General features: G+C 47.4%; 1 protein-coding gene across 5 annotated transcripts in view; it reads right to left on the reverse strand.

Moving 5' to 3' along the window:
• Positions 1-21804, reverse strand: part of DCLK1 (doublecortin like kinase 1) — a 204684-nt gene extending 182880 nt beyond the window's left edge. For 2 of the 5 annotated variants that reach the window (XM_029048565.2, XM_029048564.2), the window contains exons 1-3: positions 21596-21797; positions 16222-16610; positions 4906-5252 (exon numbers count right to left, since the gene is read on the reverse strand). In XM_029048565.2, the coding sequence (XP_028904398.1) occupies positions 4906-5252; positions 16222-16597 (723 nt within the window). In that variant the 5' untranslated portion in view covers positions 16598-16610; positions 21596-21797. Of the gene's footprint in view, positions 1-4905; positions 5253-16221; positions 16611-21595 lie in introns of all 5 variants that reach the window. The other 3 variants (XM_029048568.2, XM_029048567.2, XM_029048563.2) reach the window with 2 other exon arrangements.
• Positions 21805-25890: the final 4086 nt, after the last annotated feature.

A 25890-nucleotide genomic window follows, 5' to 3' on the forward strand; every position in this document is an offset into this window, starting at 1 on the left:
GGAATCTCCTGTTGAAGAAGATGAACGAACCTTGGTTCTGAGCAATTAACCATGAAATTAAAGGAAAGATTCCCCCAAAATGTACCTGCTTGAGTATACGGGGACTTGATAAACAAAGCAAGCAAAACTGGTAGTTTAGGGCTCACACTAATCTCTAGCTGCTAACCTTCTCACCGTAACCCAGACTCATCTATCTTGCCACCGACCTCTCACCCACATCCTAACTCTGCCTGAAATGCCCTCCCTCCCTCATATCACAGATGATTGCTCTCCCCCACTTCAAAACCTTATTGAAGGCACATCTCCTCCAGGAAGCCTTCCTTAAGCCTCCTCTCCTCTTCTCCCACTCCCTTCTGCATCACCCTAACTTGCTTCCTTCATTCATCCTCCCTCCCATCTCCACAGTACATGTGTATATATCTGTAATTTTTTTAATTTATATATATTAATGTCTGTCTTCCCCTCTAGACTGTGAGCTCGTTGTGGGCAGGGAATGCGCCATGCTGCTAGAGATCATTTTGTTCTTCCCGGTGACCAAGAACAGCTCATCAGATGTCAGCCTGGCCTCTCCAGTAACAGTGCAAAAGTTAGGGTCTTTTACAATATGTCATGAAATACTTGAGGACAAGGCATAAGGTCCTGTAATGGGAACAGAAATGTGTAGCTTTATACAATTACAATCCGTGAATTGATAGATATTTCTAATAATAATAATTGTGCTATTTGTTCAGTGGTTACTATGTACTAAGCACTGGGACAGATACAAGGTAATTGGGTTGGACACAGTCCCTGTCCCACATTGGGATCACAGACTTAATCCCCATTTTACAAATGAGGTAACTGAGATACGGAGAAGTAAAGTGACTTCCCCAGGGTCACACAGCAGATACATGGTGGAGGCAACATTTCTGGCTCTGGTCAACCAACAAAACAAATATCCTCTGCCATTTGCTTGCTGTGTGACCTTGGCCAAGTTGCTTGGCTTCCCTGTGCCTCAGTTACCTCATCTGTAAAATGGGGATTCAATATCTGTTCTCCCTTCTACTTAGATTGTGAGCCCCATGTGGACAGGAACTGTGTTCTACTTGATTAACACATATCTACCCCAGTGCTTAGTACTTAATAAGCACTTAAATATCACAGTTACTATTAATAGTATTAATAATTAATAATACTATTAATAGTAATAATAAACAATCATTCACACAAGGAGGCATCAAGAGATACTTATGACATGAGGGTCTATTGTGCAGAAACAAGACAACCAAACATATGGTTATAATCTCAATGTGCCAAACCAGAAGAGTAAAAGGCAGCCCTCAGAGTGATATCAAAGACCACCAGAGTGACCATTCCCACATTGTGCCACCCAAATCCTGGAGTGTTTCAAAAAGCAGAATTAGATCAGATTTCCTTCTGATCTGAAGGCGTCTTTGATGTCCCCGGAGGTAAACTAGTTGGCTAGCGAAGCTTCCTGCAGAAAGGCAGAAGGGAGGGGGTGGTTCTCTTTTTCTGGATTTTAACAAGTTGAATTTGAGGCTGGAAAAGCTGATCAAAACCAGCAGTGCCTTTCCTAGAGTATTTCTGGAATTCACGCTCTCCAGTTTGACATTTAAAGCTCTCCCCGCCCAGTTTGATGTTTCATTTAATCCACTCAGACTGTAAGAACAAGGAAGCCAGGCCCCTGAACGCTTCAGAAAATATATAGAGGTCAGCCTAGAACCAGTAATCATTAATTATTACAATGATTGCGTTAAGTGCTTACTTTGTGCCAAATACTCTACTAAGCTCTGGGGTAGATACAAGCTAATCAGGTCCAAACGGGGGATCCCATTCTAAGAAGGATTCAATGCCCCATTTTGCAGATGAGGGAACTGAGGCAAAAAAAAGTGACTTGTCATTTTTTAATGACAACGATGGAATCAATTTATAGTTCCCAAAGCCAGGTCCACATGATAACAGGGAATAATGGGGAGAGGAAGGAGAGGAAGGAAATCACAGGCTCCGTGGGCAGGGATCACATCTACTGAAAGGGACACAGGCAACGGCGAGGAAATGTGAGAAATCTCAAGTTGGAGAGGGATATGAGACACTTCGAAACAGGAATGATCTAAGACAAAAATTTTCAAGAAGGGGAGATTCCTCGAGAACCTCCAGTGGTTGCCCATCCACCTCCACAAATGGAAACTCCTTACCACTGGCCTTACACTCAATCACCTCACCCCCTCCTATCTTAGCCTGCTGATTTCCTACTAGCACCCAGACTGTGAGCTTCACTCCTCTAACACCAACTTGCTCCCTGTACCTCAAGCTCACCACCAGTCCATCACCCATGCCCTCCTCTGGCCTCACTCAACTCCATCCTCCTTCATATCCTACAGACCGTCACTCATCCCACCTTCAAAGTCTTATTAAAATCCCATCTCCCCCTAGAAGCCTACTCCGACTAAAGCCCTCATTTCCCCTACTCCCTCTCCCTTCGGCACTGCCTTTGCACATTTTTAATTCACCCCACTCTTGGCCCCACAGCACACAGGTACATATTCTTTCTCCTGAAGACTGTAAGCTCCTTGTGGACAGGGAATACGTCCATCAACTGTGTTACACTGTACTCTCCCAAGCACTCGGTACAGTGCTCCGCCCACCTTGAGCACTCAATAAATACGGTTGATTTAAGGGGACGTAAGTACAACCGTACCCTGGGGGTACTTCAAAGGGATAGAGCCATTAAGGCGAAGCAGGATGCTGCATAAGGCAAGAGGTCAAACCAACTTTTTTCTCCACATTAGTCACAAGAACATTATGTTCATGATTGTTGGGATTTGGGGGACAAACAATTTTCTTTTAAGTAATCATGTAAAGTACATGAATGTGATGCTGTATGACCCAAGGGATCTTTAACTCTACTATTTCCCCATCCCTAATCCATTCCAATATCTATCTCCCCCTATAATCACAGGCTCCATGAGCAAGGATCACATCTACTGTCTTTGTTATATTACGCTCTCCCAGGCGGCTTAGTATACAGTGCTCTACACGCAGTGAGTGCTCAATAAATACCACAGATTGAAGTGCTGGTCTGACTCAGACCTTCACACTTCAAAAAAGATGCAGGGAAATGGGTGTTGTGATGATTAGAGGGTCCAGAGAAGAGTCATCAGAAAAAGGTTTGAAAAGTAAGCCCTCTGAAAAAAAGCTAAAGCGTCAATTAAGGTTATTTAGCCTACAGAAGAGATGGTGAGTAGGTGACTCAGTAACCAAATACGAGAACATAATGGGGTTTAATGAGCAGGGCAAAATGAGCTTCACTTGAAGCAGGAAGCAGCTGGGTTGGGTTTAAGGAACAGCTTCTCGACAGCCAGGATGACAAAACACTGGAATGGGCTCCATCCCTAGAGAGCTTTAAGGAAAGAATAGACAGGCAGATGCTATTTAGAGAAGCAGCGTGACACAATGGATAGAGCACAGGCCTGGGAATCAGAAGGACCTGGGTTCTAATCCTGGCTCTACCACTTGCCTGCTATGTGACCTTAGGCAAGTCATTTAACTTCTCTATGCCTCTGTCACCTCATCTGTAAAATGGGGATTAAGACTGTGAGCCCAATATGGGACGGAGACTATATTCAACCTGATTAGCTTCCATCTACCCCAGCACTTAGAACAGTGCTCGACAGATAGTAAGCACGTAACAAATACCATTGTTATTATTATTATTATCATTATTATTATTTGTCCTGGATAGCTTAGGTATTCACCTGGCAGCAGAGGTCTGGACCAAATGAGTTCACAGGTTTCCTTTTGGTTCCAGTTCTGGATTTGCATTAGGTCGTAAGCACCGTTCTGCCAATGTTAACAATGTTAATATCAGACTGATGGCAGAGGCTGGAAGGGGTCTTAAGCAGTCACCAGGCGCGACTAACCATCAATTACCACGCCCCTAATACATGGCACAGAGCCAGACCAAGTTGCCACACACAGAAATTCCCTTTCATCGCTTTTATTCTCCTATCAAACCAAAAGATCAATCAATCATATTTAGAAAGACGATTACAGCGACGTACCTTTCAACTCCAGCCAGTGAGACGTTCTTCATTCTCTTGAGATCCACATTAAAGCTCCTTCCCACCTCTCGTCACTGTAAATTTGTGTCACTTGTATAATATAGAACGGGGAAACTTTATCTAGGTCAGAGAATCTCTCTGAGCTCCTTTTGCTAGGGGGCATTGCTGGCCAGGTTTTTCTCTCACTTTTCTACTTGGGGAAGAAGGATGTTTTATTTACTGGCAGTTTGAAAAATACACGCCAAAGATCCCCTCACTGTGATCACAAAATGCTGGCCTAGTATACCAGTCCAACAAAATGGCCACTGATCAGGTGTTGTCTGCCTCTGCCTGGGGTGGTTTTATTTTGGGGTTTTCTTTCATCTGGCATCTTCTCTCAATGCCTACCTCTGCCATGTCTGATTGTAAACCCGTTGAGGGCAGGGATTATGTCTCTTTATTGCTGTATTGTACTTTCCAAGTGCTTAGTACAGTGCTCTGCACACAGTAAACACTCCATAAATATGACTGAATGAATGAATTATCCTTGGAATTCAGAGGGGTGTATCCCATTTCTCAAGACTGATTTTTCCACTCACCACTGACAATTAGACAGGCGTACCTGTTGCACCCTCACAAAACAGTTAGCTGCATTTTATTTCTCCGCCCCTAACCCAGAGATTTACGTGGAGTCACTTTCCCTACAATGGTTCACCATCACCTGCCCCCTTACCAGATTTTAGAGACCTCGCTGGGATTGGGGAGGGGTTGATCCAGGCCTTCAGAGAGGTTGCCCTCCCCTTTCCATGCTGCCCTTTCCAAATTCCCTTTGCATTTTCTGGAGAACCATTGAGAAGACTCTTACCTGCTTCCCATCCAAGGTGTAGAGGCGCTTCACCACTCCCGAGTCCAGTTTGATGGCATCTGTTATATCCGTGAGGACCTGCTCGAAAGAGTGGGCCGTCTTCTTGTTCAGCAGGATCCGGACAGCTTTGCGGGGCTTCACGCCACTTCGGATGATGGTGACGAGTTTGGGGCGGATGAAATCCTTGTTCTCCCTCACGTCTGACGGGCCTCCCTTGGCGGTGGCGAGGGAGGAAACCGTGCGTGACGCGGAGGAGGTCTTGACGTTCACAGACCAGTTGGGGTTCACGTTCTTGGTGTACTCCAGTTTTTTGAAGGGCTCTATTGAGCCACAGACATAACTCTCTCCTGGGCAAGAGAAGGGAGAAAAGAAAAGAATTGTCCAGCCGTTAATATACAGGGATGTGAACCGATTTTCTCTGTTCCCCCTAGAGAAGTAGCGGGGCCTAGTGGAAAGAGTTCGGGGCCTGGGAGTCAGAAGGACCTTTTTAATGGTACTTGTTAAGCACTTACTATGTGCCAGGCACTCTTCTAAGTGCTGAGGTAGATATGAGGTAGTCAGGATGGACACAGCACAGTCCAGGTTCCAAATGGGGCTGGGGCTCACTGTCTTAATCCCCATTTTCAAGTGAGGTAACTGAGGCACAGAGACATTAAATAACTTGCCCAAGGTCACACCGCAGATGTGGCAGAGCTGGATTAGAATTAATAACCTTACGACTTCCAGGCCCAAGCTCTAACCAACATTCCATGCTGCTTCTCATCTGGGATTCTAATCTCCGCTCTGTCACTGGCCTGCTGTGTGGGATTGGGCAAGTCATTAACTGCTCAGTGCCTCAGTTTCCTCCCCTGTAAAATGGGGATTCAATACCTATTTTCCCTCCTATTTGGACTGTGAGTCTCATGTGAGCCTCAGCAACTGTGGCTGACTTATCTTCCATCTACCCCAGCACTTGGTATAGTGGTTTTCACATAATAAGCACTTGAATACCACATTATAATTCTCCAATTTTTTCAGTCCCCTCATCACCGAAAAGGCTGGTTTTCACCTTCAAAGCAAAGCCAAGCATGGACAGGGAGAACGGAGATTTCTAATCCTGTGATAGTTCAGCCTACAATAGGGTAGAGAATCCTCAGGAAATTAAGAAACTCCATGTGCCTTAGTTTCTTCATATATTAAATAATGATGCACATCTCGGGACTAATGTGATGAAGAAAACAACCACAACGCACTCTCAAAATTCTATTATATTGTACTGTCTCAAGGACTAGTACAGTGCTATGCACACAATAAATGTTCAATAAATACCTTTGGTTAAGGAAGTGTGGAGACAAAGAGGGGAAAAATGTGACCCTCCTCTATTACCAGAGCTGCACCGCCACTCCCCTTCCAGCAGCTCTTCAACGTGGCTAAGAGGGGTAGCCTGGGAAGTCAGAAGGTATGTCTTGCCTGCTGTTGGAATTCCAGCAGGGAAAGAGGGACAAGGTGGGGGAAAATGACTTTTCCCTCTTCCATGTTGCAGCTTAAAATCAATTAATCAGTGGCATTAAGCAGTTACTGTATGCTGAGTATTGTACTGAACCTCTAGATTCTGCAGAGGGTTTCTGCAGAACTTCCTAGCTAGAGAAATAGACCATTCCACATTGGTTCATTGCGAAATGTCAATAGTCAATACCATAACTAATCAACTATTTTGGAGAAAACACATGAACTGAGTCAAGAACTTAAAAGTTCAGTCCCCCTAATCTTATAATGTACCTGTCAGACTCATGAATAAAAACATACCTAAACCCAAAATTGGTCTAACAGAGTCTCCGGCTAGGTCAAAGGGCAATACAGGTGATGTAGTGAACCAAAACTTAAGCTGTTAGGTGTGGGGTTCTATTGGCAAAGCTGATGCCTGTATAAATAACTATTCTTTTGTTGGACTGACACTATACTGGAATTTCAGGGCAATTTAGCTTTCCAAATTAAATGCCTGCCACTGGAAGAAGTGCCTTTCAGCAGTTGGAGCTCTTTTTGTATGATTCCGTGATCGATTTTAATTGTTCCTACCAAGAAAGCCAAGAGGCAAGTCAGGTTGGAGCAGATACCAATGTAGCTTTATTTCCTTCTAAATGAATTTCAATAAAAATTCCTAGGCGTGAGATGAATGCCGGCTAAAGATGCATTTCATTAGTGAAGTTGCACTCGCCGACAGCGCACTCATCGAATTAAAAGCGGGTGACGGAGAAAACACCTTTATTTCAAACCTCATCACATGTGGGCAAGGAACGTGTCTACCAACTCCGTTATACTGTGCTCTTCCAAGCGCACAGTACGGTTCTCCGCACACAGTCAGCGCTCAATAAATATGCTTGATATCACAAATGCAAAGACTGACTTCTCTGCAGGACACAAAGTCAAGGATGACAGAAAGAGACAGAGATAGGCAAGGGGGGTGGAGAGGCAGACACACAAGCATGCAGGAATAAGGAGAAACATACCAAGAGAGGGATGACCACATCTGGGACAAAACGGGAAAGGGAGAGAGGCAAAACACACATGGGTGCACAATCTTCCACACTGGTCACCCAGCAACAGTGGTAAGAAGCAAGTGGGTCAGCCTCCCAACCGTGGGTCAAACGGAGCCGGCTTGGAGGGGGAGTCACCCCACCGCCCCTCCTGCAGCCGCTCGGCTCCCACTGGAGATTCCCCGGATGTCTGCGGTGTCAGGCCACCCAACACAGGAAATCCCCGCGGAGTAAACCATATCACCAACATGGTCAGGGGGACCTGGGTGCTAATCCCTTCTCCACCTCTTGTCTGTTGGGTGACCTTGGGCCAGTCACTTCACTTCTCTGGGCTTCAGTGACCTCAACTGGAAAATAGGGATTAAGACCGTGGGCACAGGGATCTTGCCCAACCTGGTTTACCTTGTATCGCCGCCCCAGGGCTTAGAACAGCGCATGACACAGACTAAGTGCTTAAATTCCATTAAAAACCCCCCATGGTAGCTGGGGGGCAGTTCCACTGCCCCATCTCCTGGCTCCATTTAGTGGCCGCTACTGCCTCTTGCTCCCGATCACCTCTGTCCCTCTGGGGTGGCGGCTCCCAGAAACCCAACCCAAAGCGGGACTTGAATGGGTCGGGCTGGAAGATTTCTGGCTGCAGGGCAGAAACTTTTAAATTTGGGCCACAGTCCTGCTTATAGTGGGATATTTGGACCCATTATACAACAGCGGTTTTGACAAAAATCAAGCTTTGGGCTGGAAAAACCGCCCAGACATAAAGGAGCATGACTAGTGGAGGCAGCACAGAACTGGGAGTCAGAAGGCCCAGATTCTAAACCCAGCTTCGCTACTTGCCTGCTGGGTGACCTTGGGCAAGTCACTTAACTTAGAGAAGCAGCGTGGCTCAGTGGAAAGAGCCCGGGCTTCGGAGTCGGAGGTCATGGGTTCTAATCCCGACCGCCGCTTATCAGCTGGGTGACTTTGGGCAAGTCATTTCACTTCTCTGTGCCTCAATTCCCTCATCTAGAAAATGGGGATGAAGACTGTGAGCCCCACGTGGGACAACCTGATCACCTTGTATCCCCCCCAGTGCTTAGAACAGTGCTTTGCACATAGTAAGCGCTTAATGAATGCCATAATTATTATTATTTTCTGTGCCTCACTTTCCTCATCTGTAAAAAAGGAGATTAAAGTATCTCCCCCTTAGACTGAGTCCCCTGTGGGACAGGGACTGTGCCTGACTTGACTGAACTGTAACAACTCCAGAGCTTGGCAGAGAGTCAATGCTTAACTAATACCAAGGTGGGTATTACTATTATTAATACTCTCTCAATGTAGAAACTGCTACATGGGTAAGTTGAACTCTTTGCCAAAATAATAAGAGCAAGTACTGTTACCGACAGCTCCTACTCTCACAGAGCTCAAGAGAAGGCACCAACATTTCAGTAAACAAATTTCACTCTGCCAAGATAGATGCCACTTCCACAAAACCTATAAAACAAATGAATTTCAACACCATTAAAAGCCACCGGAGAGACTTGAATATTTCAACCATTCCATAATGAGGCTTCAAAAATAAATTGCTTTTGGAGTTAAAAATTACTAGGGGATAATGAAAAATGTCATATCTTTTTCCTACTATACAGTCCTAGAAAATGAAAAGGGAAAAGATTGAAAAAAAAAAAGGGACCTGACCTAGGTGTGGGAAGAGCTTGTACAGGATAAACACCAGTAGATGTTTTTCAAGAACCACTTATACTGTAAGCTCCTCGAGGGCAAAGCCTGTCTTTTCATTTTTATTCTATTCTCCCAAGTGCTACATGGCCCCCTATGCACATCAATCTCTTTGGACACTTGATATCTGCCCCACCCCCAAATTCCACAGCGCTTCTGTACACATCTTTAAATTGTACATTATACATTACTTATTTATCCACGTTAACATCCATCTCCCCATCTACACTGTAACCTTGTTATGGGCAGGGAACGTGTCTGCCCATCATAAGCACTCAAAAACAACTGATACAATGCTCTGCCCACAGCTGCTGCTCACTACCGATTAACTGACTTCCTCACATCTATATTATTACCACTATTACTCTGACATTTGTTAAGCACTTAATATGCATCAAGTATTGTACTAAGCTCTGGGATAGATATGAGTTAATTATATCGGACAGAGTCTCTGACCCCCATGAGGCTCACAGGTTAAGAATGGGCGAGACTAAGTACTGAATCCCCATTTTACAGATTAAGAAACTGAAGCACAGTTAAATGACTCACCCAAGGTCACACAGCAGGCAACTGGCAGAGCCAGGATTAGAACTGAGGTGTTCTGACTCCCAGGGCTGGCTCTTTCCCCTAAGCCGCATTTGCTCCTCAGCAGAATGGGTATCTTGGAGTGGTTCAAACTGGGACTAGATGGACTCTCAAAGAGATGGATGAGATGGTCCCACACAGTTCATTTTAGAGCTGGGATTCCAAAATCCTTAACCCCTCAGGAGAACAGTTTCCTAAACACACCACCTTCCCACGTTAATTTTCTTTGAGGGACAATAATCCAAAAATGCAGCTCACACTTGTGTTTTGTGTGTTTATATATATTTGGACAAATAAAAAGCCAGGAAGAGAATGCCCTGGTCAAGACTGTAAGCAGAGAGTGATGACATGGTTTATAGTGGAACAAAAGACAATGGATCAGACCCTGGATACGCTGTTGCACTATACTCTCCCAAGTACTTAATAAAGTGCTCTGCACACAGTAAATACTACTGATTCATTAATTAAGCTACAACCAAAACAGAAGTCTTCCCTGAAAATAAATTCATCAGAATCCAGAACAGAATTAATGGAAATCAAGTAGTGTGCCTACAGGAAATAGAGTAGACTCCATCTCTTTCCTTCTTCCTGGAAATCTATGTTTGTGGCAGACACTAGTGCTGTGATAACAGGGAGTGGGGGTGGGGTGGGGGGGGATGGGACAGAGGGAAGAGGTGGGAATGGAGAGGGAGTGGTCCCTAGAAACTCTAGAGAGCAAAATTAACATTAGGGAGGAGGGTGGTGGCACTACGGGTGAAGATGCGTGAAAGGACTCAGCAATCATATTTATCATATTTATTTAGCACAGTACTAAGCACTTGGGAGAGGACAGTACAGCAATAAACAGACACATTTCACCTTCCCTCACCTCCTTCCATGACCTCAACTTAAAAGGATTCCACAGGCCAGGATTTTGCCCTTGGAATCTTTCATAATCAAGTTGCTATCTCTTGGGAGTATGAGTTTTTTGTTGGCCTATGTAACTAAACCTTACAAATAGTTTTTAAAGTAAATAAATGTTCCCTCGAAAAGCAAATAAAAAGGACAAGAAGAGATGGAGCCTATTAATTTTCTTTTAGGATCACTGCCTAATTTTCTTGGGCCACAGGCTCAGCAAACCAATGCTTATTTTCCTAGCTGATAGAAATCAGCCTATTATTTGCCCTTTTTGGCTACAAAACTAGAAGGGTATTTTCGCTCCCCAATTTCTATTCCCACGCTCTCATTTTCTAGACTGCTCTTGCTCCTGCCATCTAAATGGCACTGTCTGACCAACTGCCAGGGTAACCTTCTACATTTCAGACTGGCAGTAGAAGGGGCTCAAATGGGAGTTGGTACAATCTTGGCATCTTCTTCAACTCTTACTGTCACAGCCATTTCATCAATCTATTAGTGGAACATGAAAATAAATATTTAAGAGTTTTCTGGGGTCACAGAAGGAGTATGCAACCTTCTTTTCCAAACCCAGCATAAAATGGGCACCGTCTCAATTGACTTAGAGAACCACAGACATCTGAGCCTTGAACTGGGCCTCTTAAATATCGGCAGAGAATACCACTAACGGAACATCATCAGTTAGCCCTTCTTCATTCTTTCCAAGCAAAGGAGTGTGTGGGTGAGGAAGATGAACTGTAATGAAAAAGATCAGAATGTTTCATTTAGATCAGTGGAAACAAAGTATGCAAGTCTGCCAGATTCTCTGACTAGACTTGCCAAAATGCATGCCCGTCCAGGGAGAAGCGGGCATATGGTCCACGACAACCATCAGTAAAGGAGGCATGAGAATTTAGGGTTCCTAATCCCCCTCAATTCAGCTACTAGCGCTCTAGACTTTAAGTTCCTTGTGGACGGGTAATTTGTCTATCAATGCTGCTGTACTGAACCTTCGTAAACACTTAATAGAGTGCTCTACCCACAGTAAGTACTTAATAAATGCCATTGATTGATGGGGTAACATTCAAAATCTGCCAAGTGCTTGACCACCAACTATGCTAGTTGGCCTTGTGCCCTTTTCTTCCCTCACCACTGCTAACAGGAAGAAAGGAAGGGGTGAGCAGTTTGTCCAAGAACATCGAGGAGTTCTGGGGCAAAGTTCAGAGCTTTGCCCATCTGATCAAATAAAAACACCACCATGAATCTACAGCACACTTTCCCTCCTAAGGTTTCAGAATAGTTTGTGAAAAACCTGTTATTTCTCCCATCAGTGAGAAAGGAAATGGGAACACCACTCTGATATTACATATGGAGAAATGGAGGGACCGTGAGGTTCAGAACCTCCATTAACGTCACAAATTAAATCTGGGCCAGATCCAGGCCCAGAACCCAGGTCTCTAGACAACTAATTAAATGGACTCTTTCCATTAGCTTAGTACAGTGCCACGTTTATTACTCTATAGGTGCTCAGTAAATACCAATACCACTACAGACGCCTTTCTCACTAGACACCAGGCTACCGCATCCTCCATCTGAGGAGCCATATACCAGTTAACCCAAGAATCGCACTGTTGGAGGCAGAGATTCTCAGAAAACGTAGAGATGTCACGTGAGGTTCAGGGGGGCCAACTTAACTCAGAGGGAGCTGAGCGAAATTTGAGTGGGAGTTGGAAAGAAAATTGAAGAAAGGAATAAGGGATGGAAATAAAAAGCCAAAGAATAACACTAGATGGAAAGAGTAATTGAAGTCTTAAATCCACTTTTCGATGATTAGTTACTGGGTGCTTGCTTTGTGGTTACTGGGTGCTTGCTTTGTGCACAGCACTGAATTTAGCGTTTGGGAATCTGGATCAGATTTTGAAATGAAAATATTGCTTAATGAAGACGAGGATGACATATCAGTGTTCAGCTTATGCCCGCAGACAAACAGCATGCTATCTAACCTCAGTAGAGTTGGGAGTCCCTGATCAGGTAAAGCAAGAGTGAATGCACTGTAATCCAGCAGCAAACAAAGACATATTTCTTAAAGGATCTTAAGTAAAATTTCCTCCTAAATTCCATACCACACATCCCTGCAGTGCAGGAGCAAAACAGCCAGAAGCAGAAGAATCCCTGCACCGTCGGTGGCAAGGATTTCTGACTGGAGAATGATTTTTTTTTAAACAGTATTTAAACGCTTACTATGGGCCTGGAACTTTACTAAGCGCTAGATCCCAGCTGAACAAGTTGGACACAGTCCATGTCTCACAAGGGGCTGACAGTCTTAATTCCCATTTTATTGGTGAGGAAACTGAGGCACAGAGAAGTTAAGTGACTTGCCTAAGGATACAGCAGACAAGGGGCAGAGATGGGATTAGAACCCACGTCCTTCTGACTTCACTAGGCTACGCTTCTAGGACGGTTCTTTGGGTGGACAAGCACAGCCGGAATCTTGAAAAATGGCTGGCTTTTGTGAGCGGCCAAGACCGTGGTGGCCACTAAGGGGAAGGCCCTGTCAACCATTCACTGGTCCGGAGGGCTACCACACAACAGCGGTACTACGCTGGGGTCACTTTGACCCCTGTGCACCAACTCGCTTGTTGCCCTGAGCCCCACTGGGAGCATGACTGGCAGGGTCAAAGTGGGAGTGACATTGTGCAAACCACTAGCCCTTTCATCGATCCCCTCAGGCGGGTTCACCATCAGCAAGCCCATCCCTCATCCTCGACCGGAGACTCACTCGATCAATGCAAAGTATTTATTGAGTGCTTACTGTGTGTGGAGCGCTGAATTACGCACTTGGGAGTGTACAATACAACAGCATGGCCTAGTGGATAGAGTGTCATCCTGGGAGTCAGAAGGACCTGGGTTCTAAATCCAGCTCCGTCAATGGTCTGCTGCGTGACCTCGGGTAAATCACTTCACTTCTCTGGGCCTCAGTTACTTCATCTGTAAAATGGGGGTTAAGACTGTGAGCCCCATGTGGGACAGGGACTGTGTCCAACCCAATTTGCTTGTGTTCCCCATGCAGTGCTTAGTGCAGTGCCTGGCATATAGTAAGCACTTAACAAATACCATTATCATTATTATTATTACTAATAACAGAGTTGGTAGACAAAGTCCCCGCCCACGATGCGCTCACAGTATAGCGGGGGCGATCGCTAATCGTCAAAAGTACCCGGGTCATCATATGGGAAGGAAGTCAAAATGGAAAGCTAATAATATTCCATGAAGTCACATAAAATGAGTAAATTTGATGAGACGAGGATAATAATGAATGTGAAGCAAGGATTTGCATTTCAGCCAACTAAGCAGAAATGTAATTGGGCAAGTGGCAAATCCAAATGATTTTCCAGCTCTCTGAACACAAGGCACAGCTGCATGCTAATTGTTGCACTTATAAATTAGCAAAATCTGTTAACACTGAAACAAAGGAGGAGGATTTTTTTTCCAAGAAAGAAAAAACTGACAATGTGTGAACTTGAGAACTGCATCATGGAGTCACCAGCCAATCGAAAAAGGAGCATTTCCTCTTTTAAAAAAATTCAAGAGAACTACACTTTCTTTAAATATATAACATTTTCTCCTACTCATTTTCTCCTATTTTGAGAGAAAGCTACCTCCATATGTCATTGCAAGTAGTCAAAACAGCCTAAAGAGAATGTACTGGTGGGGTAGGGAGCGGAAAGAAAAAAATGGAGAGGACTTTTCTGCAGGAATAGCTGCAAAATTCTGCTACTCCCACACCTGGAAATGATACAATATCCCCATTAATTGTATAAATATTTAAGATGTGTAAAAATGAAAGAGTCATGAAAGCCGCTCAGATATTGGGTTCACTTCCTATCAGAAGATCTATATTCCCAGATCCCTAGAGTAATTTATCCCTTTTATTGTGGGCGGGGGGGAGAAGGGGCACAGTATTTCAAAATGATCTCATATGTTTTAACGATGCATGCACTGTGTTCTTTTGTGCTCAAAGATAATGCCTCCAATGGTGAAATTAACCTGTGATTGCTTGGGGTTAGCTATGTATCTCAAGGACTAACCGTTATTTTACTGGTGGAGAAACAGACAGGAAAGCAGGTGAAATCCCACAGTTTTAGGACACGGCAAGGTTCGATAACCTTCAATCTATTATGCCATTAAAATATGCTGAGATGGGTTTTAGGATCTTTTCCCACTACACATTCATGCCAAGTCATCTGAACACACGTTTGGTTATGTAAAATCCGGAACCCTTCTACTTTGATCAGATCTCTTCAAACATTTAACAAAACCCTTCTCAAATTATAAGCCCCATATGCTTTCAAAGTCACATCAGAACCAGCTCAGAATTCTACCTGATATAGAAACATGAGCTCATCCTTATTTCCTGTCTGTCTACTATTTCACCTCTCCCTAATGTAGCATAATGTTTATCTCCCTCTGGAGACTGTAAGCTCCTTGTGGGCAGGGACTGCATCTATCAACTCTCAACAATCATCCGGGCAGGAGATTAACAGAACCCAGAAGAGAGGCTTGAGAAGTTTTCCAAGTCAGGCCTCTGTCCCTCCATCAATTGGTCAATCAGTGGTATTTGTTGAGGGCTTACTGTGCTTAGAGCACTGTAGTAAGCCCTTGGGAGAGTTCAATACAACAAGAGTTGGTAGACACATTCCCTGATCACAAGGATGTCACAGTCTAGGGAAGGCTCTTACAGCCTAGATGCCTTCATGGCTTTAGAGGGAAAAGGGTAACAGTGGGTAACTTAAATAACAGCTTGTCTATCCCCTTCAGAAAGCTCATTCCTGGGTTCTCGGATGATGGGACCAATTCTGCCCTTTGGTGGAATATCTCTCGTCTTTTAGAATCTGTGGTCCTTTACATAGAACTGTGCAAAGGGCATTGAAAAACCCAGAGGGTGAAACTGAGGACAGAACTGCCTTTTCCACTTCTTCACCTTTCCCTCCCTTCCCCTACCCCACTACATTATCAAGCTTTTCCTGACCTGAGAATAGAGTGAAGATTTAAGGCTAAGGAACGGCAAGACTCACAACAACACAGTTTTAGTCATTTTGAGTAAAGGAAAATAAATTTTTATCTAGGAAAAGTGCAGACCAAAATTGGACAATCACACCCAGAATGGAGACAAAATATCAGATCCACAGCCTACAGCTGAATCAGATCGTGGCTGGCTTTCAATCAAATGTACTTACTGAGTGCCCAGCACTAGATTTAACTAACACAAAGAGTTAGTGGACACGATCCCTGCCCCCAAGGAGCTTACAGTCGAGAGGGGAGAACAGTCATGAAAATAAATTTCAGATCCGGAAAATGGCAGATTGTAAGGATATGTCAGTGTTGGTGGGCTGAGGAAGGAATGAATATCAATAGCTTAAGGGGTCCAGATCCAAGTGAACGGGGACAAAGAGGAGAGGGTGGGTAAGGGAAATCAGGACTTAGGAGGAGATGTGACTTTAGGAGGATTCTGAAGGGGTGAGGGGAGAGAAGAGTGGTGGATATGGAGGAGGGGGGCATTCCAGGCCAGAAGGAGGATGTGGCCAGTGGGTCAGTGGTGGGATAGAGAACAGAGAGTAGGCTGAATGCTAACCTTCTACCAGTTGGTCCAAGGTGGAAATCTTCTTAACTCCATCAATGGTGTAGATTGTTCTCACCCCCTGGGGCAGATTCACATTATCGGACAGAGTTCGGGTCAGGTCGGCCAGCAGCGCCTCGAATGATCGAAACCGGTCTGGGGAGATGGCGTACACAATCCCTTTGAAGTAGCGGTCTCCGTTCCGGTAGAATCGAACCTTCTTGGCCTTCTTCTCGGAGCTGAGCGTCTGCAGGGTGCGGGTTCGGTAGAAGCTGCAGTGGGCGCTGTGGGTCGGGCTGGGCAGGCCATTTACCCGGGACCCTCGGCCATACCGCTGGGCTTTGTCACGCTCGTCAAAGTGTTCCAGCTCCATATCTCTCCCCAAGGACATCCTCAAGGTGGATCTGGGGGGAGGGAAACGAGACGGAGATGAAAAGAACATCCACCGAAAGGCCCGGCTAGAGAGAGCACGTGCGCGACTGCTGGACTTAGATTGTGAACAAAATTCCCAGTGGGGTGGGGAGGGAAAGTAGAGCATGAACAGGTCTTTTCCTGAAGCTGAAACTGAAATGTTCAACACGGTTTTACAACTCAGTGGGGTTTGGCAAGAAGCTACTGTGGAAGCAGAGTGGGGAAAAGCAAGCCAGAAATAAATAGCATTTTTGATTCAACAAGAAGCAAGATTTTATACCTGACAACAATTGCCACTGGGCATGGGGCGGGGGGGGAGTAGTGTGGATGGTTCAGTGCAGACCATCACCACTGCTGCAAAAAATCAACTTGTCCTACTGACAGAAAAACACACCTTATCCTCTTTTCACTGTTGGTATCTGAGCAACACTCACCCAAATACCAAAAAGCCAAAAAAGGTGCCCAGTTATGTTTCCATGGAACAACAAGCATAAAAGATGTTCTCAAGGACACACTGATAGACACAATCTAATCATTAATCAAGTCACCTTCAATCCAAAAGGAAATCGCCAGTATAATTGGGAAAATACGCCATTTCTTCCAACCTAGAAGAGGTTCCTAATCCTGAAAACAACCCAAACTTATTCACTCACATTCCAAGCACGAAGCACAGCTTGTTTCCACCCCAATCGTCCTCTGACCCTGAAAAGTTAATTTTGCAGTAGGTAAAAAATTCATGAGCAAAATAAAACCCACTCTAGAGAAGAAGACTGGAAACAGCAGTAGTTACCACTACCAAGCCTGTTCGACCTACCAGTAATAGCATTGTGCAGAGGAAAGGTGACAATCTGGAAAGTAATGGTATTTGAGGGTGTTTTGTACACCACTCCCCTGCAATCCCACAGAATTGAACTTTCCCATTTTTAAAAATCATGGAAAGAAATTTTCAGGGCAGCAGAAACATTCATTCTACCCTTGTACTTAAAAACAGGAGGAAAGTAGCAAGGGAAAATAATGTGATTCAGAACTAGACCTGTTATGAAAGCCATGTCGCTATTGGGCAAGGACTTTTTCCCCAAAAAATCAGGATATTGCTTCCATCTAATCAATAGTATTAAGCACCTGTGTGCAGAGCACTGTGGAAAGTTAGAGAGACCACAATAGGGTTGCCATCTATGCACTTGAGTTTGTACATCTTAAAAACTTGGGTTCTGATTCCACACCCTGCCAGCATTTAAGTACACATCCTTAAACTCGGTCGCACCCCCAACCTGTAGTTGTTTTTTAAAACGTGTCTCCTTTGTTAGATTGTAAGCTGTCTGAGGGCAGGGGTTGGGTCTGCTAACGCTACTGAATTCCCTCAAATGCTTGGTACAGTGCTCTGCACACAGTAAACACTCCATAAATACCACTGACTGATAGTTAGAAAACACAATCCCTGCCCTCAAGAAGCTTAAAAATCTACTCTTCCAAAAGCAATTATTCTGAAGGATTTTTCCTTCTTTCTACAGAGAAAGAAATTAAGTCATATTGAGTTATAAAATCAATAAATTACAAACTGAATAATGTGAGAGGAATTACCATCTGAAGCCATACTGGTCAGAGAACTACCAATACTGCTGAAAAGGGTAAGAATAGCTGACCAAATCTTGCTCGCTGGTATGGAGTTTAGAGTCCATTATTGTTTAAGGTCAATGGAGAAATCAGCCTGCATATTGTGCTTCCTTTCTACTCCCAGGAACAGAGATGCTGTTAAGAAACCAACCCATGAGCTCCTCCAAAAAGACAAACATCTTCACAAAAAGCTGAAGCCACAGATCCAATTTTTTTAAAGGGTTTTGGTTTATTCTCCATACTCCCTTCAGGGACTGCCCTGAATTTACAGACAAAATCAGCTGCAGTTCAGCAAAAGGAATAGTCTAGCCTACGACAAGGCTGAAGTTCACCTGGGGGTAGATTACTACAGTGACAGAAATATTGTATATCAATTTGAATATCTGTGGATACAAACAGCCAACAAAAGTGCCTAAAAATACTGGTCTCAAATATGACTACTTGTTTTGTTGTCTGTCTCCCCTGTTTATACTGTGAACCCGTTGTTGGGCAGGGACTGTCTCTATCTGTTGCCGAATTGTACATTCCAAGTGCTTAGGACAGTGCTCTGCACATACTAAGCCCTCAATAAGTATGATTGAATGAATAATAATTATGGTATTTGTTAAGCACTCACTACATGCAAGGCACCGTACTGAGTGCTAGAGTGGTTAGAAAAAAACTGGGTTGGGCCCAGTCCCTGTCCCGTATGGGGCTCAAAGTCTCAAGCCCCATTTTACAGATGAGTTAACTGAGGCCCAGAGAAATGAGGTGACTTGCCCAAGCTCACACATCTGACAAGTAGCGGAGCCAGGATTAGAACCTACGACCTTCCGACTCCTACGCTCGTGCTCTATCCACTATGCCATGCTCTTGCCTTCTTCACAGATGGAAAGGAAAAGAGGGCATGAATTCCTTTTGGTTTAGGCTCTGTTCTCTAAAGTGTCACTGAATTGCAGTCATTTCCAGAATTACCACGGGAAAATAGGCCATGCTCTATAAATCCCCTGTTTTCTAAGCATGTCTGTGGCCTCAGAGTCAGGGAGGATTTTCATTTGCAGGGAGGCTGCCTATTTCAGAGGCAAGGGATGCTGCAGAATTATCCATGTGCTAAAGAGCTCCTGGGTTAAAAAAAAAAATGCAATTACATATTCCAGCTACAGGTGAGAAAAATTTCAGGTGCCAGAGGGTAACAGTCTGTCTTTCCACAGTGAGACTTTCTACAAGTATTGCCGTTACAACCATTAGCAGATCTGGTGTATTCCCAGTGGGACCCCTCAATGTCGTACATAGTCCAGGACCCCAGCTCTAGCCCTACTAGATGGGCTCCCATTACATAACAGATTCCAGTACACACACTCCTACGACATACATTTAACAATTTCGAATTTGATACGGCTCAGTCGAAATAAAACTGAACCTCTAACACCTTTTCGACGGTATTCGTTAAGCACTTACTATGTGCCAGACACTGGACTACGCACTGGGGTAGATACAAGATAATGGGGTTGAACCCTGTCCCCGCCCCACATAGGGCTCACAGTCTCATCCCTCATTTTACAGATGAGGTAACTGAGGGACAAAGAAGTTAAGTGATTTGCCCAAGGTCACCCAGCAGACAAGTGGTGGAGTCAGGATTAGAACCCAGGCCCCCTGACTTCCAGACCCGGGCTCTTTCCCCTCGGCCACGTGGCTTCACTGCTTCTCCTACCTCATATCACTAATGACTAGGGACAGATTACGCTGCAGGGGGATGGCTAAATGGGAGCAAACCGTACAAATACCACTGATTAACGGGCACACCCTGCTCGGGAAATGCCCACCTACAGCTCTACACACTTATTCACAAATTTACTCGTGTTTTCCTGCATGCGGTCTCTATTTTTTCAAGATACAGCAGCGCCTACCTACCGTGTGACCTTTTCCCCAGCACCTCACGTTTTCACAGTTACTGCTTTCCCTCTTCTTTGTTCTTTCAAAAATACTGTAAAATGATGCATTCCTCCAATATTCCAAACGCACAGATAATATTCCCCGATGGGGGAAAATCCATACGAATGTAAACCTCGAGCATTTTTTTTTTTTTTTTTACACCAACACATTCAAAGATGCGGGTTCTCTCAGATCAATTTAAATCCAACCTCTCCCAAATCTCACACAAGCATCTCCACACTAAATCCGGCCGGGAGAGGCCACACCATGCCTTCAAGGAGGCCTTCCAGTGGGGCACTGCAGCAGCGGCGAGAATCCCTGATCCCGCAAGGAGGAAAATGCCATTTCCCCTCTACAGGCTTTTAACACTGCAGGTATTAATTGTACCGGGATGCTGCTGGGCGTCCCTGGAGGAACTTGAGATGTAAGGAGCAAAATGTAATTACCCCATAGAAGACGGCCTGACATCTCTCTCTCTCTCATACATACACAAAAGCCACACATTAAAAATTCTCACGATAAAGGCCTAGCCCAGGCTCTCCTTCAAGGAACGGTCTGCTCCTCAAGCCGACTCTGGTAATACCCTCCTCCCTCCTCACCTCGTTCTCCCTCTCCTCTCAAAGCAGAGCAAAAATGGTGCAAACTGCACCACTTCCCCACGGGCTCTCGTCTTCAACCCAGTCCCTCGTCCCATTCCCACCCTGACGGGAGTCGCCAAACAATGGAACCGGGTACGGGAGACCTTAAGGCCGAAGCACAGATGCTCCGCATCGGCACTGGTGGGCAGGGGGGCGGAGGGCAGGGGAGGATAGGGATGGGCAGGGGAAGACAGGGGAGGATGAGGGTGGGCAGGACTGGACGGGGAGGGCAGGACCGGACTGGCCCGGGGGAGGGCAGGACTGGCCCGGGGGAGGGCAGGACTGGCCCGGGGGTGGGCAGGACTGGCCCGGGGGTGGGCAGGACTGGACAGGAGAGGGCAGGACTGGGACGGGGGTGGGCAGGACTGGACAGGAGGGGGCAGGGCTGGACAGGGGTGGGCAGGACTGGGGAGGGGAGGGCAGGACTGGGGAGGGGAGGGCAGGACTGGCCAGGGGAGGGCAGGACTGGGACGGGGGTGGGCAGGGCTGGACAGGGGGGGCAGGGCTGGACAGGGGTGGGCAGGGCTGGACAGGGGTGGGCAGGGCTGGACAGGACTGGACAGGGGTGGACAGGACTGGGGAGGGGAGGGCAGGACTGGCCAGGGGAGGGCAGGACTGGCCAGGGGAGGGCAGGAGAAGACAAAAGGGGGGGGCAGAGGAAGATGACAGGGGTGGGGAGGGGAGGATGGGGAGGACAAGGGAACCGAGGAGAGTTGAGGGGAGCCGAGCGGAGGGCGTGGGGGCCGAGGGGCGGGCAGGGAAGGTCAAGGAGAAGACGGGTTCCCCTAGGACCCTCCTCAACCCAGAGCACTTACCGAGCCGCCCCGGCGAGCGGCGGGGTGTGCCGGGCCGGGGGCGCGGAGGGCGGCGCGGTCGGTCGGTCGGTCGGTCGGTCGGTCGGTCGCTGGGGCGAGCGCTGCAGGGTGAGCGCTGCACGCTGCGCACCGCGCGTTGTCGTCGTCGTCCTTCTCCTCCTCGTGGGCGGCGGCGGGGCTGTGCCGGGGCCGCCCGCGGCTACCGGAGGGGAAGGGGAGGGGGAAGGGGGGGGGGGGAACGGGCGGGGAGCCGAGCTTCGCACCCGCCTCGCACCGCTCGCTCCGGAGCAGGGCGGCGGCGGCGGGAGCGCGCGCGCGCCCTCGGCCCGGGACACGCGCGCTCCCGACCGCGCCCCCGGGAGCCGCACGAGCGCATGCGCACCGCGCCCCCTCCCCCCCCCCCCGCCCGTCCACGTGCCTCCTACCTGAGCCCGCACGTGCTCCGCCCCCGGCCAATAATGAGATTTGTTAAGCGCTTACTATGTGCCAGACACTGTTCTAAACGCCGGGGGGGGGGGGGGGGGCGGCGCGGGCATACAATAATGATAACGTTGGCATTTGTTCAGGGCTCACGACGATGCCGAGCAACCTTCTAAGCGCCGGGGTACATCGCAGGGTCGTGGGGCTGTTCATACTAATAAGGTTGGTAGTTGTTAAGCGCTTACTATGTGCACAGCACTGTTCTAAGCGCTGGAGTAGATACAGGGTGATCAGATCGTCCCAAGTGGGGCTCACAGTTTTAATCCCCATTTTACAGATGAGGGAACTGAGGCTCAGAGAGGTTAAGGGACTGGCCCACAGTCGCCCAGTTGACAAGTGACAGAGCCGGGATTCGAACCCCTGACCTCTGACTTCCAAGCCCGGGCTCTTTCCACTGAGCCACGCTGCTTCTCCCATTAATAATGCTGGGAGATTATTAATAATTAATAATATTTGTTAAGCGCTTACCACGTGCCGAACACTGTTCTAAGCGCTGGGGGAGAGACAGGGTCATCAGGTTGTCCCACGTGAGGCTCCCGGTCTTCATCCCCATTTTCCAGATGAGGGAACTGAGGCCCAGAGAAGTGAAGTGACTTGCCCGCAGTCCCCCAGCTGACAAGTGGCAGAGGCGGGATTGGAACCCATTACCTCTGACTCCCAAGCCCGGGCTCTTTCCACTTACGGGCGAGGAAGCTGGGACCCAGACAGGTTAAAAGACTTGCCCAAGGTGTCTCGGCAGGCTGGGGGAGAGCCAGGTCTCCCGTTTTCCTGACGCACGCTCTTTCCACTAGACCATGCCCACCCTTTATCTGCCCAACCCGGCTGTTCCATGTGGGGCTCACGGCCTTCATCCCCATTGTACAGATGAGGGAACCGAGGCACAGAGAAGTGTATAAATAAATAAAATAAATCGTGGTATTTAATAATGTTGGCATTTGTTAAGCGCGTACTCTGTGCAGAGCCCTGTTCTCAGCGCTGGGGGAGATACAGGGTCATCAGGTTGTCCCACGTGAGGCTCACAGTCTTAATCCCCATTTTACAGATGAGGTAACTGAGGCACAGAGAATAATAATAATAATGTTGGTATTTGTTAAGTGCTTACTCTGTGCAGAGCCCTGTTCTCGGCGCTGGGGGAGATACAGGGTCATTAGGTTGTCCCACGTGAGGCTCACAGTTAATCCCCATTTTACAGATGAGGTAACTGAGGCACAGAGAAGTGAAGTGACTTGCCCACAGTCACCCAGCTGAGAAGTGGCAGAGCCGGGAGTCGAACCCGTGAACCCTGACTCCGAAGCCCGGGCTCTTTCCACTGAGCCACGCTGGTATTTGTTAAGTGCTTACTATGTGCCAAGCACTGTTCTAAGCGCTGGGGGATACAAGGTGATCAGGTGGTCCCACGTGGGGCTCACAGTCTTCATCCCCATTGTACAGATGAGGGAATCGAGGCACAGAGAAGTGAAGCGAATTGCCCACAGTCACACAGCTGACAAGTGGCAGAGCGGCATTCGAACCCATGGCCTCTGACTCCCAAGCCCGGGCTCTTGCCACGAAGCCACATTGCTTCCCATTAGATGATCGGATTGTCCCACGTGGGGCTCACAGTCTTCATCCCCATTTTCCAGATGGGGAATTGAGGCCCAGAGAAGGGAAGTGACTTGCCCAAAGTCACACAGCTGGCAAGTGGAGACCGTTTAGACTGTGAGCCCGTTGTTGGGCAGGGATTGTCTCCATCTGTTGCCAAATTGTCCATTCCAAGCGCTTAGTACAGTGCTCTGCACATAGGAAGCCCTCAATAAATACGATTGAATGAAGCGGAGGAGCAGGATTAGAACCCACAACCTCTGACTCCCAAGCCCGTGCTCTTTCCACAGAGTCACGCTGCTTCTCTAAGAGAGGGGAAAGAAGTGGAAGACCCCCGGGAGCTCCTGCGCACACCCCCTGCGACGGCACAAATGGGCAGCACGGCCTAGGGGATAGATCCAGGGGCCCGAAGTCCGAAGGTCACGGGTTCTCATCCCCGGCTCCGCCACTTGACTGCTAGGCGACCTTAGGCACGGGGACATGATTTCTCCCTCCCCTCCTTCGTTCAACTTCATCATCATGATCATCACCATCATCCTATTTGTTAAGCGCTTACTATGTGCCAGGCACTGTTCTAAGCACTAGGGTAGATTGAAAATATTTGGGTTGGACACAGACCCTGTAGAGAAGCAGCGTGGCTCACTGGAAAGAGCCTGGGCTTTGGAGTCAGAGGTCCTGGGTTCGAACCCCGGCTCTGCCACTTGTCAGCTGTGTGACTTTGGGCAAGTCACTTAACTTCTCGGTGCCTCAGTTCCCTCATCTGTAAAATGGGGATTAAGACTGTGAGCCCCACGTGGGACAATCTGATTCCCCTATGTCTACCCCAGCGCTTAGAACAGTGCTCGGCACATAGTAAGCGCTTAACAAATACCAACATTATTATTACAAAGGGCTCACAGTCTTCATCGCCATTTTACAGATGAGGTGACCGAGACCAGGAGAAGTGAAGTGACTTGCCCGAGGTTCCCCGGCAGATAAGTGGAAGAATCGGGATTAGAACCCATGAGCTTCTGACTCCCAGGCCCATGCTCTATCCACTAGGCCATTCGTTCATTCATTCCCCTTGCTCCTCCCTCTCGACCAGGCTGGCCCGGAGGGTAATTACGTCCCTTGGCCGAAGCCAGGGCCAGTATTCAGCCTGTTTGGACGGTCCATTTCACATCCTGTCTCCAGCCACATCCCCTGGGGTGACCATAAGTGCTTCCTTTCCCACCTTGGCAGCTTCCAGCCCTCAGAGGCCTGAGAATGGATTGCCTTTGTCACCAGCCCTCCTCCTCCCACCCCCCCCACCGCGTAGCTGGGCCCTGCCGGGAGCTTCAATTACTGATAGGAGTCCTGACTCATCATTAGTAATCAACATTATTATAAAATGCTCTCCAAAAGCTAATTGGTCATCATTTATAAGCGATGCGGCTGAAATAGCTGTCCAATAAGTGCTGCGATATTGATCCTGGAACCATTCAGCAGCCCCATTATACCCCAGTCTGCCCCCTCCAGCCTGTCCGATTCTTAGACTGGAAACTCCTGGAAAGCGGGAAACCCGTCTCTACTGTATCCTGCCCAGAACCGTGTGCCGCTGAGAAAATAGCTAATTCTCGTTGGGTCTCTGCGGTTACTGCTTAGCTGATTTAATCAATCGATCAGTGGTATTTATTGAGTGATTGCTGTGTCTCCGCTGCCTTCTGGCCTGGGCCAGATCTGATGCAGAAGAGCCTCAAGCTGAAGAGCCAGTGGGCCAAGAGCAATCTGAGGTCAATGATAACTGCAATTACAGCCTGAGCCTTTTGTCTTTTCCTGTCGTGCTTAACTACAGTTTAGTCGTCGTGCCAGAGCTGTTCTAAGAACGTGCGGGGCCTCCCCACCCTAAGGGGCTTACAGTCCCAACTTGTTGTCCTCAACTTTGGTTTCCCCCATGGGACTCCTGATAGCAAATCCAACTGGACTTTGGGGGGCCACCCCTGGCCCAGCGTTGCCAGTCCCCGGATGCTAAAAATAGACAGGTGGGGATTCAGGTTGGCCTTTCGGCTGACTCCGAGTCCTCCCTCAGACAAAAACTGGATGTGGGCCATAATGGCTGGGCCTCGTCCACTATCCCGAGGCCCAGCGTAGCCTAACCAACTCTACCAATGAGCCAACTGCATTTAGCTCATCTCGTGCTCACAGCCCCCCCACCCCGGCCACTGTCTCAGCAGATGACCCGTAGCTGCTCAAAAGGAGCCTCGGCAGAGCCACAA

Source organism: Ornithorhynchus anatinus, chromosome 20, assembly GCF_004115215.2.
Source record: "Ornithorhynchus anatinus isolate Pmale09 chromosome 20, mOrnAna1.pri.v4, whole genome shotgun sequence".
Classification (NCBI taxonomy): Eukaryota; Metazoa; Chordata; class Mammalia; order Monotremata; family Ornithorhynchidae; genus Ornithorhynchus; species Ornithorhynchus anatinus.